The sequence below is a fragment of the Sinocyclocheilus anshuiensis genome, unplaced genomic scaffold (assembly GCF_001515605.1).
Source record: "Sinocyclocheilus anshuiensis isolate Anshui unplaced genomic scaffold, SAMN03320099.WGS_v1.1 scaffold461, whole genome shotgun sequence".
Classification (NCBI taxonomy): Eukaryota; Metazoa; Chordata; class Actinopteri; order Cypriniformes; family Cyprinidae; genus Sinocyclocheilus; species Sinocyclocheilus anshuiensis.
Window position 1 is genome coordinate 2,171,012 of NW_015541005.1, and position 16,271 is coordinate 2,187,282.

General features: G+C 40.0%; 2 protein-coding genes across 6 annotated transcripts in view; one reads left to right on the forward strand and one right to left on the reverse strand.

The window, feature by feature from the left end:
- LOC107690284 (rab GTPase-binding effector protein 2-like) overlaps positions 1 to 5,569 on the forward strand; it is a 6,208-nt gene extending 639 nt beyond the window's left edge. Inside the window, exons 2-13 of one of the 2 annotated variants that reach the window (XM_016488577.1) lie at positions 225 to 386; positions 1,902 to 1,990; positions 2,152 to 2,508; positions 2,767 to 2,862; positions 3,297 to 3,395; positions 3,502 to 3,612; positions 3,722 to 3,800; positions 4,028 to 4,039; positions 4,178 to 4,233; positions 4,554 to 4,652; positions 4,738 to 4,854; positions 4,952 to 5,569. In XM_016488577.1, coding sequence (XP_016344063.1) covers positions 225 to 386; positions 1,902 to 1,990; positions 2,152 to 2,508; positions 2,767 to 2,862; positions 3,297 to 3,395; positions 3,502 to 3,612; positions 3,722 to 3,800; positions 4,028 to 4,039; positions 4,178 to 4,233; positions 4,554 to 4,652; positions 4,738 to 4,854; positions 4,952 to 5,053 — 1,379 coding nt within the window. In that variant the 3' untranslated portion in view covers positions 5,054 to 5,569. Of the gene's footprint in view, positions 1 to 221; positions 387 to 1,901; positions 1,991 to 2,151; positions 2,509 to 2,766; positions 2,863 to 3,296; positions 3,396 to 3,501; positions 3,613 to 3,721; positions 3,801 to 4,027; positions 4,040 to 4,177; positions 4,234 to 4,553; positions 4,653 to 4,737; positions 4,855 to 4,951 lie in introns of both variants that reach the window. The other variant, XM_016488576.1, reaches the window with a different exon arrangement.
- An 83-nt stretch (positions 5,570 to 5,652) lies between these two features.
- atp2a1 (ATPase sarcoplasmic/endoplasmic reticulum Ca2+ transporting 1) overlaps positions 5,653 to 16,271 on the reverse strand; it is a 12,970-nt gene continuing 2,351 nt past the window's right edge. For 2 of the 4 annotated variants that reach the window (XM_016488573.1, XM_016488574.1), the window contains exons 5-24: positions 15,763 to 15,867; positions 14,833 to 14,971; positions 12,645 to 12,725; positions 12,454 to 12,539; positions 12,073 to 12,370; positions 11,775 to 11,941; positions 11,559 to 11,647; positions 11,376 to 11,478; positions 11,159 to 11,290; positions 10,817 to 10,942; positions 10,518 to 10,736; positions 10,304 to 10,415; positions 9,974 to 10,197; positions 9,633 to 9,853; positions 9,340 to 9,542; positions 9,127 to 9,212; positions 8,848 to 8,981; positions 8,638 to 8,755; positions 7,630 to 7,747; positions 5,653 to 6,691 (exon numbers count right to left, since the gene is read on the reverse strand). In XM_016488573.1, the coding sequence (XP_016344059.1) occupies positions 6,654 to 6,691; positions 7,630 to 7,747; positions 8,638 to 8,755; positions 8,848 to 8,981; positions 9,127 to 9,212; positions 9,340 to 9,542; positions 9,633 to 9,853; positions 9,974 to 10,197; positions 10,304 to 10,415; positions 10,518 to 10,736; positions 10,817 to 10,942; positions 11,159 to 11,290; positions 11,376 to 11,478; positions 11,559 to 11,647; positions 11,775 to 11,941; positions 12,073 to 12,370; positions 12,454 to 12,539; positions 12,645 to 12,725; positions 14,833 to 14,971; positions 15,763 to 15,867 (2,799 nt within the window). In that variant the 3' untranslated portion in view covers positions 5,653 to 6,653. Of the gene's footprint in view, positions 6,692 to 7,098; positions 7,196 to 7,629; positions 7,748 to 8,637; positions 8,756 to 8,847; positions 8,982 to 9,126; positions 9,213 to 9,339; positions 9,543 to 9,632; positions 9,854 to 9,973; positions 10,198 to 10,303; positions 10,416 to 10,517; positions 10,737 to 10,816; positions 10,943 to 11,158; positions 11,291 to 11,375; positions 11,479 to 11,558; positions 11,648 to 11,774; positions 11,942 to 12,072; positions 12,371 to 12,453; positions 12,540 to 12,644; positions 12,726 to 14,832; positions 14,972 to 15,762; positions 15,868 to 16,271 lie in introns of all 4 variants that reach the window. The other 2 variants (XR_001634418.1, XM_016488575.1) reach the window with 2 other exon arrangements.

Sequence of the window (16,271 nt, forward strand, 5' to 3'; positions counted from 1 at the left end):
AAGATTTTTTTGACGTGTCGTGTTTAAATCCTGAATAGGCATTGGACAAATCAAATCAAGTGCTCTTAGTGTTAATCTGCTTTTGGCAAAGTCAGTCTTGTTAATGACGTAGAGCTCTGTCATGTATATCTGTAAACGATTCTTTACAAATATGACGGTGTAGGAGGAAGGGACACGGCTCTTTAGAAGAGTTTCTGAAGTGCTTCTGTGTTTTCCTTCTGCAGGAGCTGCGGCAGACCTGCAGACGCAGCTAATCGAGTGTCGAGCTCAGCTGGAGCACTGGCAGGGCCTGGCGAGCATCTGCGAGCTTAGCAAACAGGAGGAGCACCAGGAACTGCAAAAACAGTACGACCAGGAGATTCAGTCCTTGCAGGAGGCTCTGAGAGGTGAGGAGGGAGAGAGAGGGTGGGATTGAAGGAGTGTGGTAAAGCACAAGTCTGTTTGCGGATTGTTGATTAATCATGGAACTTCTGTGGAGAAAAGCCACACTGCGTCTTTACAGGAGTAGCTCATCCAAAAATAAAAATTATGTCAATATTTACTCAGTTCCATGTCATTCCAAACCTGTGTTTCTGTGAAACACAAAAGGAGAAGAACACTTCTTTCCATACATACAACATGATAGCAATGAAATGTTGTACCCAGACGTGCAAAACACCATAAAAAAAAACCTATTGATGTTGGCATGAAATGGAAAATGTCATCGTCTTTTCTTACCTATTGTGACATATGGATTCTCTAATGAGAAAAAAATTAGGACGAGACTTGATTTTATCCATCAGGAATTGATTGGATCATTGGATTTTTGTCATTTGTTTATTGTGAGTGGCAAGTTGCTGGATGGGAGGGATTATTGTTTCTCCTTCAGATGCACACGTCATCAGAGAAGAAAGGGAAGGGAAGTTATTGTTTTTGATGAAAGGTAATGAGGGCTCATGAATTTAAAAAGAATGATGATGTGCATGAATAAATCATGTATGTTCCATTTTAAAAAATCCATTTGGTGTTATGGTGATGTTAAAAGAGTCTATACAATTTGTGAGCTGTATTCTCAGTGTCCTGTATAGACAGTATTTCTAAAGCCAGTTATTATTATTACCACATCCAATTACCAAGCACAATAATGCAGCAAAATAAAATACCCGCCAATAATATATGAAAACACAAATTCATAACTTAAAAATACATAATAAAATGTCTATAATAAAATAAGTAAATAAAAAATTAAAGGGGGTGCTCAGCTTAACTTTGTATAGAGCCAGCTAGTAGGCTATATTATAAAAAAGGAGAATACTATACCTTGTCAAAGATCTTTAAGGAGCCTGTGAATGCGAAAATCTTGAGCTTTATACAAGTAAACACCTCTTTAATTCACTGATAAAAGGTGGGGGTGAAATGTGTTTCCACTTTAAAGTAATGAGACGTGCAGCTAATAAAGTTGTAAGGCCCGAGCCTTTTGCAGTGACATCAGAATGACCTTGTTATCTTTAATCAAATGCAACTCACTTCTCTCTGCTGACGTATTTAAGGTTGCAGTAATGCCAATCACATTCAGATCTTTCTAAATACAACAACATTCCTGTATGCAACACTCACTTTTCACAATCCAATTAACAACCAAATTCACGCGGCTCAAACTGTAGGCAAAGTCCAGGTGGATGCTGCACACTGGTGGTGGTTGAGGAGAATTGATAAAATAAAACCAACATCGTTTTTTCTTGTTCGATAAGCCGTTGCATTTAGAAACATGTTATAGTTCAGAAGTTCAGTTGGTTGCAGTTTCATTTCATTTGCCAACTTGCATGTCATGAAATGAAATTTAACCCAAAGAATTGGAATTGACAGAGAATGTGTTTGAGTATCATTTTGTGACTGATCCCAGTTTTATTCCTCCATCTTAGAAACGGCTGCTCAGTATGAGGCTAGAATATCTGTTCTGCAGTCAGAACGATCACATTATAGGAGAGCCACTTCGCCCCAGGACACTAAGGTTTGTGTGTCCCCCCCTTCTTTGTTATCCAAGTACTGAGGCCAAGACTGATTTTTTTGGCACATTATGTGTCTGTTTCACTTTTTGAAACATCTTTCAGTTTCTGTGTTAAAATGCCCGTAAGTCACTTCTGCATTTTACACATTTCATTGTGCATGCAGGGCATCTCTAAAAAGGGCAAGGTGGAGGGTACCTCTCCTCCACAGGGTGGTTTCCCTCCCCTGCGAGCTGCTGACCATGAGGGCTCAGGGTCAGACTCTGATCCACTGGAGCTGTTGGCGGGGACGTCAGATACAGAGACAACAGGCCTTATGATGGACTACTTTCCCCAGCACTGTGACTCGGCCTCTCTGTCTTCTTTCTCTATGGACACACCCTCTTTACCCCGACATACGCCTCCTCAAGATGACACCGCCTCCCTGGTGTCCACAGGAACGCTGGTGCCTGAAGCCATCTACCTGCCACCACCGGGACACAGACTGGTCACACATGCAGACTGGGACAAATTGCAAGCACAAGTCAGTATACGCCTAGTTTTTCTAGCAGGTTTCCCACGACCATTGAAAACTGTAATGTAACTGTATTTTAAGATTGTGGTTGCCAGGCCTGGAAAAGTCATGAAAATTAAAAAACACTAAAAAGTTAAGTTTTTCTAGTTACGCTTGGCTCTAGAATACTTAACAGCTAGAAATTACTATTCATGAGTCAGTGCGTGATGTCACCATCCCTCAACTAACTGAATATCTAACTTGAATCTGATATCATGGCATTTTTAGCTTGTAGAGCTTCAAGAGGAGGTGACAGAGCTTCAAAAGCAGAAAGCTGAGCTGGAGAAAGAACTGGATGTGCAAAGCACAGAGACACAAAAACAGGTACAGAAACTCTCAGTTCCTGTCTTTCGCCACACAGACCAAATAAAAACAGCCAGAATTACTTGCATTGCTTAATATTTTTGTGTAAACAGTCATACATTGATACATTATTTCATGAGTAGCGAGTTCAAAAGATCCCCGTTTATTTGAAATAGATTTTTTTTGTAACACAATAAATGTCTTCTGTACTGTCACTTTTAATCAATTTAATGCATCCTTGCTGAATAAAATTATGTATAAAAATCTTAATGACCCCAAACCTTTGAGTGGAAGTATGTAATGTAATGTAATGTAATATAATTGAATATAATATATATTTTTTCAATGTGGTTTAATTGCTTTGAGCATACACCCTGATATAGCAAATCTACAGATAATTACTTTCCAAAGCAAAGTTATATATTGATATCTTGATGTGTTTTTGTCTATTGCAGTTGTCGGTGCTTCAGTCTCAGGTGCAAACTTCTGAGACTCTTCTTCAAGACCTACAGAAGTCATTTAGCCAGTCACAAAATGCTGTTCAGAGCAGATTGGTGAGTAGCAGCTGAATGGTGCAATCAAAGGGCAGCAGGAATCCATGATCCAACATCTTGATGAGATCACAAACTAATGAGTCCGTGTGTACTTTTTGTCATGCAGGCGGAGCTGTCTTACTCTCAGAAGAGAGTTTGTAATGAACTGTCCAAGTTGAAAGGTGAAGACACTGATGTGGATGAAAATAGCCTTCCACCCCGCAGTCCAACACTAGAGGTATGTGAATGAGTGTGTGTTTAAAAGCGGATTTGACAAAACGTGGTCAGAGGTGTGTATGTGTATTTGTCTTAATAAGTGATTAAGTCAGTGTGTATCTCTGCATAAGGCAGCTCACTGTGAGGAGAGGCTTCGTATTGAAATAGTCAACCTACAGGAACAGCTGGAGACACGCACAGAAGAAAGCGGTCTGTCAATATCATTAGATTACATTACATTAATGCATTTGGCATATGCTTGTTTTTGCTTTCCCTCACTGTTCATAAAACATTTGAATAAAATGTTTCAGAATAAATAATTTGAATCATCGTCTGCCATTTGTCCTGTTTGTTGAAGCTTTAGATTGTTTTCTCTTCAATGACGTTCTCCTTTTTGTCTTTTCTCCTGATCTTTCTTGTTACATCTGCTCCTCCAGAAATTTTAGAAGGTAAGTCATGCATACTTTCACTTTTTGTCAATAGTGTAGATCCTAGTTGTTGTATGAGGATAGGTTTTGATATTTTAGTGTATTACCATGAAACTGTGTGTCCAGTGTAAGTTTGTGATTGAAATCTCTCTCCCTCAGTTAAGCTTGCCAGCCTGACAGTAGAGACAGACCGCATACAGATCCAAAAGGAAAAGGTATGGCAGCCTTTAATTCTCAGGAGTTATTTCTTGTGCGTTTGTGTGTGTTTTTTATGCATCTCTGCTTGACTCATTTAATCTGACTACCAATAATTCAGACATTTTTTTACACAATATTACAAAATGGAAAAATTATTTATCCCTTTATAATTGGATGCACTCTCACAAAATTAAACATGCACATAATGAAATCATGTGACAACAGTGTAGTGTTGTTTGAAAAGTTTGTTGTATAATGCTGTTGTATAATGTGTTCAACATTGTTCAGTGTGTACAATGCAGTATGCTAGTATCCATTGTCCCATCTGTTTGTGCAGTTGGAGGCTGAGCTGCAGGAGTGTCGTGTAGAGGTGCAGGGTCTGCGATTGGCACTTTCTCACCTTCAGAAGGAGAACAAATCTCACATCCAGGAGAAGGTATGCCTGCATCTTGGTGTGAATAGGTGAATATCACTGAATTGTATTATATAGTAGTTTACATCTCTCTATGTCTGTCTTTCAGGCAGTGTTGCAGCAGCAGTGTTTAGAGTATCGCAGTCAGGTGATCAGTCTGCGCTCTCAACTAGACACTAGTCAAGCTGTGCAGAAGGATTTTGTGCAGCTGTCGCAGTCACTGCAGGTACTTCACTGATTTAGGATTAGCATTGAGTTCAGCATTGTGGCATAAACTTCAAGCTTAGTTTTTTTTTAATAATTTCTTCTCTCTGCATTCTCAGGTAAAACTGGAGCAGATTCGCCAGGCAGAATCTTTGAACCAAGTGAAGCACATTCTAGGGGAGGAGATTGAAGACACTGATTTGCCTGCAGATGCCACATGAAACAATATAAGAATAGGTGACATTTTGGCCAACCAAAGGGAAGAGACTCTAATGGACAAGGAGGTGGTCCTCAAAAAGGGCCAAGCTGAGGTGGGCTGCCTACATGAAAAAGAAACCTACAGTGACATGAAGAACTAAACGGCCATTCCTGCACTCATGGGTTCACAATTCAAACCATATGGGGAAACACGGTTCCTTATCAATCTGGACAAACTGGAATTGCTAATACTTGAGTTTTGGGAAAAGCTAATACACTGACTACTAGCTGACTAGACTTAATGCTACTGCAGTGTAAGTTTTATCTTCCTGGCCTAATCCTTCTTTCCTAATAGATACTGATGGAGATATATTACTCATTTTCAGCACCTGTCACCAGCAAAATAAAAACCAAAAAACATACTGGGGCCAATTGGAACTTTTAGAATATGTATTTTTTCTCAGACTACTACAGGCCTACCCGTTATTGCTATAAGAAAAAAATCTATGTGCCAAAGTAACAGTATCATTAATAAATATATAATGAGAAGGACTATCATAATATTTAATAATATTCCACATAATATCTGAATATTTTTCGCCTTTATGTGGTACTAATTCTGTTAGCTGTCTTAATGTCTTAATACATTAAATACATAATATTTTTTTTAAATGAGATGCAACCTATTTTAATAAGCGAAGTGTAATTAGCTGTTGACTAAATGCTAGTTTTACAATATATTATTGTTTTAAAGATTAAATCTTTCAATTCATACCATTTGTATTCATAAGTAGCGTTACAATTGCCCCCAGTTTCACAGCCATGATGAAATCTTTTATGATATCCACCAGCAACAGTGTTAGCATACTCCTTTTATGTTAACTTAAAGCCAAAAACCAAGAGATCAAATAAATATTACTTTAAATTAAATGCATTAGAAAATATTACCCCCTAAAATATTTTTGTACCTCAAATGGTTTTTGTTGAAACTTTATTTCAAAGTGAAATATTCATACTTACTGTTCTCAGACAGATAGAGAACTTATGCTGAAAAGACAGTTGCCCCCTGCTATAATACTACCTACCCTACTATAATTATTTTTGCATTCAATTTAAGGCCAAAGTCCCTTTACTGGAAAGAGCCATCATTTCATTATGAAGCATCTGGTGCCTGAGCCAATGAACAGTGGAAGATCAATGGTATGTTAAAAAGTTGATAAAACACTAAATCTGTTTGAATGGGGCTAATAAATGTTAATTCATATATATGTAGCACAATGTTAGTAACAAATCTTGAGTGCATTACATATGTATGAAAAATAAAGGTTAAACTAAAAGACAGTAACAGATCACGCATGTTTTTTATACACATCTTTATTTTAAGAATAGCGTTTTCATTAGAATATACCGTTCATAACAATATATATATTAAATTAAGTCTTAATACATATACATAACACATTTAACTTAAATATTTTTTTCCTTTGTTCTATAAGGTTTTAGATTTTATGGATGATAAATCCATGATGGATTCACTGGTTCACAGTGGTTTTCGTTTTCACTCCTGGCAAACTTCATTTTTCTGCTTTGGAGTGCTGTTTTGCTAATTTCTTCTTCGCTTTTTCAGTCCCACTTTTTGGACACTAGATTCTCATCTTTCTCTGTTCAAGAAAATAAGTTATGTGAGACAGGATGATTTAAAGATAGTCCACAACACTATTGTGAATTTCAAATAATCTAGGCACACATTGCTTTGAAGCACATAATCATAAAGGTATAGTCTTAACAGTCATAATTACATTTTTAAATATGGAAATATTCTTTAAACTACCTTTTAATTGAACATAATCAAAACCACATATATAAGGAAGAGTTTAGCATTAACCCTGCATTTTCCCTGCTGATAATGATATTAAGATTCTACAGTGGCATCTATTGCTATATGGAGCATTACTGTACAGTCATTCACTGATTCAGAAGTCATGAGGTCTGAGGAGCTCCATGACTGACACTAGAATATATACATCTCAATCATTAAGCCAAAGAATGTAGCACAATTTGTCCATACACAAACAGACACAGGGATACAGGCAGGCAGGCACGGACAGAGAGGATTGTGGGATACCTTGCTTTGTTACAGGAATATGGAGGGGGACAGGATTAGGCTGGAATGAAATAAAAAGGGGTTGAGCAGGGTATTGAGTGAGGAGGAAAAGGGTAAAGAGGAGGAATATTTACACCACCAGAAGAAATGTAGTGCAGAGAGGAGGGTTCAGAAAAGAGGGCAAGAGATAAGTAAAGGAGAATACAATTTTAAAAGGGAAATGAATTGGTCATAACAGGAATTTATATTTGCTTGTTATACAGTTAGTCAGGACTTTATTACATGCAGTAAGTGGTTGAATTGGTTTTAATCAGTATTTAGTTATGTATTTGTATGTTACTTTAAATATGCTTAGTATGTTTATTTTAAATATCTATCCATTTCTTTTATTAACATAAAAATGTATGAATCATTTGTAAATCTTAAAAAAAAAAACATATAAAAATATTTTAATTAAATTTGTGATGTGTTTGTGTTTTTTAAAAGGTTACTTACGCTCCAAGTAGTTACGGGCAACAAACTTAAGCAGCTCGTCAATAAGGATGACAGGGAAGGAAAGCTTCAGAACAACGATCCACTGGTCCAAGCCGAGATGGGTTAGCTTGAAGATCATCTGTTAGAGGAAAAGGCAGAGATTAGCAAATGATAGATTATAACAGTTGGATTAAAACAGAATGATGGGATAATTTAATTAAATGAATTGAAGTGAATTAATTAAAGAATTAAAATATTGCCATATAATGGATTTGCAGTTGAATCAGTGTTTGGGACATGACTTTGACTGCATTCCAGTTTTTTTTTTTATGCCCTTCCGTCGATAACTTCCCTCCGTGTCATTGACATGGATGTACATCATTGATTACGTTGCATAAGTGCCCACTACTGGCGGAACCATTGCAATGGGTTGAAGTGGAACAACAAAGCCCTTAATCAGTCGAAATCTGCTATGGAGCTGATTTATTACTTACATTTTTCCCTTAAGAATTAGTTTGATGCAGCATTATATATGTATATAGGTATGCTTGGGCTATTTTAAATATAAAAAAATATATATTTTCATTTATATATCATAGAGTTGTTTGGGGTGGGGATAAATTAAACATAATCTGTGGTGATGTCACAATCGTGTTGCATTGTGGTCTATGGAGCAACCTGAAGTGTAATTATGAAGTAGACTTGCTCCCTCTGACAAAATCGAGGGGTCGAAGGCCTGTCCATATAAACGTCCCTCATCCACTTCACCAAGTGGAACACACTTCAAAATGGCAGCGGGGATTCCCCCGAGGGAAAGTGCTTAGGGAAGTTTGCGAGTGTATGTCTAAAAGCGAACGCAGCCTTGGACATGAGAAGTGTCTCTTGGCTGGGCCTGGTCATGGTCTCCTAAGGCTCCTGGGCACACGTCTTTCATCACCCCCTAGTGGCAGCCCCTTTAGCCTGCATAGCAATATTGCTAAACACATGAACTGAACCGAATTCAGCATGCTGGATGGACGCCGTACTTACGGGCAGAGGGTCCACATAGATGATCATGAAGTGAAGAGACATAGAGAGACTCATGGCTCCCACCAACCACACATTGCTCCACGGAGGCATACGCAGCAGAGACTGATTCTCAGATAAGCTGCAAAACCATGCGCCAATGTATGTTAAAATCAGCATAAAAAACATTTATGATCAGCTGCTTTATGATTGTTGGATTTGGTAAGTACTGACCTGTTCAGAGCGTTGCACATCTCAATGGTGACCAGGACAGACAGAGCCATTGTCATGGGAGGAGCAGCCTCGAACACCTCACATTCAATGCCAGCAAAGTCCTCATTCTCAGCAGTGCACTGCATGAAGTGGGACTGGAGACAGAGAATAGGTTTAGCATTATTACTTTGTGAAAAGTACCACATTGTTACTGTCATTTATAGTTATCAATTGTTTCATTCTCAACATTCAGGGACATCAGCCATCAATTATTGCATCCCTGTAGCATTAGATTCTCACCAGCTGGTAGAAAGAGACCATGGGGCCATCTTCGCAGTAAAGGAACCACCAGCCAGCAGCAGCGACAGTTGCAGCACCAACATAACCTGAGAGAGAGATTAAACAGAATCTGTAATGCAGTCTTGAGGTAATCAGGGAAGGTACAATATCACTGAATACATGGTGAACCTCGAATAGATCAGGGATTAAGCAGAAATATGGAAAGCAGCACACCTCCAATGGCCAGGTATCTGAAGAAGAGCCAGCCAGAGATGAGGGGCTCTTTGGGGGAGCGGGGAGCCTTGCCCATGATGTCCAAATCGGGGGGGTTGAATCCCAGAGCAGTGGCAGGAAGACCGTCAGTCACCAGGTTCACCCACAGAAGCTGAACTGGGATCAGAGCCTCAGGAAGACCAAGAGCAGCAGTCAGGAAGATACTGAAGAAGATGGAGAAAATAAATCCGGTTTAGAGTCAGCCTATTCCTGATTCCAGAGGGTAAATGTATAAGAGAGAGACTGTCACTCACCACACGACCTCTCCGACGTTGGAGGAGATGAGGTAGCGGATGAACTGCTTCATGTTGTTGTAAATGGCTCTGCCCTCCTCAACGGCAGCCACGATGCTGGAGAAGTTGTCATCGGCCAGGACCATCTCAGAGGCTGACTTGGCAACAGCAGTGCCAGAGCCCATGGCAATGCCAATCTCTGCCTTCTTCAGGGCAGGAGCATCATTCACACCATCACCAGTCTGGAGAGTGTGTAGAGGAGGTAGGGAGTAGCAAAAAACGCAAGCATATTAAATGTATTTCTTAAATATATTTGGGCTTTTGTAACATTTTCTGTAATTTGCTCCATTCAGTTCCTTTACCATGGCAGTGATCTCATCAAAACCCTGAAGGAACTCAACGATCTTGCTCTTGTGGGAGGGCTCAACACGAGCGTAACAGCAGGCCTTACGCACAGCCTCTCTCTGCTGGGCCAGTGGCAGGTCATCAAACTCACGGCCAGTGAGAGCACGGCCTGTCACATCCTCATCATCACTGAAGATGCCAATACGGCGGCAGATAGCCACAGCGGTACCTTTGTTATCACCTGGGAAGAAGAAATTATATTTTCAGCATTATTGCATTGGATTACCTATTATGCATTTTTGTCAGATGTTCTGTCAGCACTTATTTGAGGATCGAACTTGATTCACCTGTGATCATGATCACACGGATACCAGCAGCCCTGCACAGCTCAATGGATCCAACAACCTCTTTACGAGGAGGATCCAGCATACCAACGCAACCCACGAAGGTGAGATCAGTCTGTGAGGAAAGCAAAAAACGAAGGGTTAGCTTTATCAAAATTCAGTTATCATGCTAGTTGGAATTCAAATGATGTTTTTGTCTTTCACACAAATCACACACCTCATATTCAGCAAACTTGGTGGAGTCCTCCAGGTTCATCTCCTCCTTTCTCAGAGGGTTGTCACGGGTTGCCAGTGCCAGGCAGCGCAGGGTATCACGGCCAGTTCCCCATTCCTTGATCACAGCCATGATCTTATCCTTAACTGGACCAGTCAAGGGCACACGGATGGTTCCAACACGCACATAGTTACATCTGTCAATCACACCCTCAGGAGCACCCTACAACAATAATGATTTTGTGATTTAGATTCTCTTTAAGGTATTTAATTTTACTAGGTCTTTTTAAGGATTTGTCTTACCTTGACAAACATCTTGTTTCCAACAGGGGCCTTGGAGGCCTTTGCAGGGGAGCAATAGACGGACATGGACTTCCTGTCACGGGAGAACTCAAGAGTAAATTCCTTCTTCATAAGCTGCTTGACCACCTAGAAAAACCAAGGAATTAAATAATAATTCTATCTTGGAATATGAACTTGACAGTTGAACTATTACAAAATATCTGACCATAATTGTGTAGAAGCACCACTATCATGGATATCCTATTGATATTTCAGTCATAAATTAGGGCTAATACAGCTGAGGGACACAGTACAGCGGACCAACATGAACTTAAAGAGCTCCGAAGAGGCTGAGATACTTACAGTGCAGCATGTGTTGGCTCTCTCCACCTTGGACAGACCACGGACATCAGTGTTGAACACGTTCATCTTTTCAACCAGGCAGCACAGGGCGGTCTCTGTAGCTTCACCCACTTTCTCATAGATTCCTTTCGACTGTAAAACGAGAGTGAGAGTTAAGCTCAGTTGTTGCTCCACAAATGGAAGATATTTGATGAAAACAGAATAAATGTTTGCTTACCTCATTGTAGTCCAGAGAGGAGTCATTGCACAAGGCGCAGATGGTTGCCAGCTCAACAAGGCCATCATACTGACCACACTTGACAGGAAGTCCACCCTTAGTACTGTAAGGTAAAGTAAGGAGAACGGTGAGTCTCTCTGTGTGCGTGTGTTTGCATCACTTAATGAATATAAAATTACTTACACTTCTCCCTCTGGCGTGTACTTGGATCCAGAAATGTCATACTGGTCAAGAGTCACAGAGTCTCCGTCCACCTTCTCAATGACGAACATCTAAATACCAAGAGAACAAAGCTTAAAACAGTGTGCAAAACAGAATGGTTTCGTGGTTTTAGTGAGAGGACTGGTGTATTGGTGCTTGCTTAATTTCTTTTGGAGCAAGACAATGTCTCTCACAAACCTTTGTAACACACATCTGATTGGTGGTGAGGGTGCCGGTCTTGTCTGAGCAAATGACGGATGTGCAGCCCAGAGTCTCTACAGAGGGAAGAGAACGGACGATGGCGTTCTTCTTAGCCATACGGCGGGTTCCCAAAGCCAAGCAGGTAGTGATGACAGCAGGCAGACCTATTTGGAAAATAACAGATGTGTCAAATACACACTGTTGGATTTACTCAATTTATAAAGTCATGAGTCATGAATCTTCTTGATTTCACACTGCTATACCCTGATTTGTATCATGACTCCTGTAATCTCACCTTCAGGGATGGCAGCTACAGCAAGAGCCACAGCGATCTTGAAGTAGTAGACAGCACCACGGATCCAGGAGCCACCGTGGACGGGGTCGTTAAAGTGGCCAATGTTGATGAGCCAGACAGCCACACAGATGAGGGAAATGACTTTGGAGAGCTGCTCACTGAACTCATCCAGCTTCTGCTGCAAGGGGGTCTTCTCTTGCTCAGTGGCAGCCATCTGGTCACGGATTTTACCGATCTCAGTGGAGACGGCGGTGGCAACCACAACTCCGATAGCCTTGCCAGAAGCGATGTTAGTGCCCTAGGAAAGCGAGAGAATGTTTTAGTGCTAGTGCTAGAAAAAGAGGAGAGGGACACCAAAAAGCTGACGAAAGGGAAACTCACAGAGAAAAGCATGTTCTTCTTGTCCTGGTTGACAGCCCTGGGGTCAGGAACAGACTCTGTGTGTTTAATCACACTGACGGACTCACCTGAGAATAAAGTGAGAAAAGAGCTGAGAGAAGGATAAAGTTACATGCAATGTTTCTGTGAGTATTGGGAGGCAACTGATCAGATTTTGTAAATCAGAGACGAACCAGTGAGGATAGACTGGTCCACACGCAGAGTTGTGGAGCGGATGGCGGTGATTCGGATATCAGCAGGGACTTTGTCACCAACTACACAGGAAAAAGTTGAGAATTAAGACATATGAAGAACAATTCATATTTAAAACTTAAATATTTATATATTTATACATCGATTAATGGTTTGACAATGATTTGAAATTCTTCTAGTCCAGGGATGTCCAATCCTGCTCCTGGAGGTCCACCTTCTTACTGAGTTTAGCCACAGACTATAGAAATACAAAGACGGTTCATTCCATAGATATGTATGGTTCACTCCTATACTTATGAATGGGAGAAACTGCAACGTGCCATATGGCGGAATAGTCCTGTCTTCTAAGTGAAAGAGCCAATCGCTGATTGGTAAAGTCATTGCGTCACTGCAGCAACCATTAGAAGCTCCGGTTCCCATAGAAACCTGAGGCTAGACCAGCTAAAGCGCATGCGCAGTTATTACCGCATTATGACTGCGCATGCGCATTGGCTGGTCTAACCTGAAAAATAATCTTTTTCAACGTTATTTGAGCATAAGAAACGACATTGATGGGGCAGTTCATTTCAGATTTTGTTGCTGATTTGAAATATGTAATTTAATTGTGAGTTCAGCGAGCAGTTTTTGTGATTTCAGGATTTCAGGAGCCCATTCTTTTAGAAAAAACTTGGTCTTTTATGAGCTGCCCGGAGGCATTGCAAATATGGCCGCCGAATGAGCAGACTTTCCTTGAAAGGGACTTTGGTTTAGCTTCAACCCTACTTAAACCAAAATACAAAAAACATGTTTCCTCATCTCTTTGAATGAGGAAACCTAAAATTCTCCAAAACTGTTCACCAAGCTTGCAATTAAATTTCATATTCAAAATCACCAATGAAATCTGACAACAACTGTCTCATAAATGTTGTTTCTTATGCTCATTTTCCAGGCTATGCTTATGTTTATTTTTCAGGCTAGCACAGCCAATGTGCATGCGCAGTCCTAGCACAACCTAGCAGCATCCAGAGCTTCTAACGGCAGCTGCAGAGACATGATGACTTTACTGATTAGCGATTGGCTCTTTTATTGAGAAGACGGGACTATTCCGCTATATTGCGCATTACACTTTCTCCTATAGGGAAGTAATAGGAGTGCAACTTCTTGGTATATCTGAAGTCTTTGCTTAAACACACCTGAACGAGCTAACCAAGGTCTTCAGGACTATAAAAACATCCAAGCAAATATGTTGGAGCTACTTTGCATGTACAGTGGGTACGGAAAGTATTCAGACCCCCTTCAATTTTTCACTCTTTGTTATATTGCAGCCATTTGCTAAAATTATTTGTTAATTTTTTTTCCTCATTAATGTACACACAGCACCCCATATTGACAGAAAAACACAGAATTGTTGACATTTTTGCAGATTTATTAAAAAAGAAAAACTGAAATATCACATGGTCCTAAGTATTCAGACCCTTTGCTGTGACACTCATATATTTAACTCAGGTGCTGTCCATTTCTTCTGATCATCCTTGAGATGAAGGGGGTCTGAATACTTTCCGTACCCACTGTAAATGGCCCATCAGATTTGGCCTCCTTATCTAGTCTAAAGATAATTCCGCTGTCAATAATGTTTGCTGATATTTTGGTGAAAGATTAGAGATTCAAAAGGGGGACCTGATCAAGGGGAAAATACATAAAAGAGAAGAATGACAAGGACAAGCCGACCTTCAACATGGTGTAAACAAGTGGCCTAGAGAAAATGAGTGATGAGGAAGGAACAGGTGGAAGAGGGAAAGAGAAGGGGCAAGGGATCGAAAGAGGGCAAGTAGAGGAACAGGTGCTGGGATGTATTTATATACAGGCCTTTTCTTTGCTCATGCTCTCGCGGGTTCTTTCAGCCTTTTCTGATCCCATTACTCTATATTCTTCCTCCCACTGTCACACACACCGTAATTGCCTTAAAAGGACGCTCACACTTTCTCAAGGGCATAAGTTGCATATAGTCCTGTCGCCTCCACACACGTCTCATTACTTGACATCATTGTGGTTACACAGTGTAACAGTTGGCTTGAAGGTGTTGGTTACTCTGCATTTCCATTTTCAGACCATTGCACTGTTCCTGTGTGTTAGAGTGTTACGAGATTGTTCTGTGTTGATGCTGTTAGACACTCGTGTCCACTGGTATACCTGACACTTCCACAATGTCTCCAGGAACAATCTCTCTGGCTTTGATCCTCTGTACGCTCTTTCTGTCAGCACGGTAGACTTTACCCATCTCTGGCTCATACTCCTTCAGAGCCTCGATGGCGCTCTCCGCATTGCGCTCCTGTGAAAACAAAGTTCTTGATCAGTTCCTGCTCCCCTTAGGATTTTACACCTTGACGTCTCTCTCCTTCCAAGGGTGTACATACTTTCCAAATGACTGTTGTGCTAGCTGTATGGACCCTTGATGAAACCTGATCAGCTTCTAGTATTTTTGCCACCGGACCTTTGTGAATACTGCTGTGCCTAACCTTTGACCTCTGATGTCATTTACACCACTCTAAGTTCTAATGCTTGCATTCACTGTATATTATGTATAGTGGCCCCCAAAATAGTTTTGGACTTCAGTTACTCTTGAAATGCATTTTTTTATTGTATTAGAGAACTGCAAGATAACTACAAGTGGTATCTTCAAACAAATGATGCTAGAGCTTTTCTTAGTGATACCTTCAGTTTAGCCATTTACAATTTTTTTTTTTTTAATCAACTGGACAAGGTTATTTTACCAGTAGTGGATTTATGAGGTATGTTTCTCTTAATTCACATGTAGTGTAATTGTAAGTGTAGTTAATCCTCACATTACCAGAACATTTCCAAATACTTTTTGACTTCGATTTGAACAATATATCTCCTGTCTTAAGATTTAAAACCTTATAAACATGTTTTTGTCCAATGTTTTGAAAAGTGTTTTTTAAATTTCTTTTTACTTTATGTTAACAACAAGTGCATCTTAGTTGAAAATGTTATCATTTTATTTATTTATTTTATATTATTATTATTTTTTTTGGAGGTTGCCTCTATTATCCAGATACCTGCCAGTGTAGTTTGGGAAGTAAAATGGATGTGCATATTTACCTGCCATACTCCAACGACAGCATTAGCAATAAGGATGAGAAGGATGACAAATGGCTCGACAAAGGCAGTGACAGTTTCCTCGCCTTCCTCAAACCAGGCCAGTACCTGATGAACAGAGAGAGTGTGAGAGAGACATCCAAGATCCATATGGGAGGTAAAAGAAAATGTAATATTTACAATCCATTTCATTAGAGTCTGATTAAAGAGACAGTGGATGTATGTGAAATTGTGTGTGTGTGTGTGTGTGTGTGTGCACTCGTTTGGGTGGTTTATGGGGACACAAATCTGTATAATGACATGGATATGACGAGGTAGGTATTACAATGTGAAGGTGGTTTATGAGGACACCGCCTGTGTCCACATAATTCAAAAGGCTTAAAAAAAACATGCTAAATGGTGCTTTTCTTTGAAAATCAAAAAATGCACAAAGTGTTCTGTAATGGGTAGGTGTGTTTTCTGTGTGTGCATACGCTCACAGAAAAGTTTTGCTCAAGTAAGTGTAACCCCCC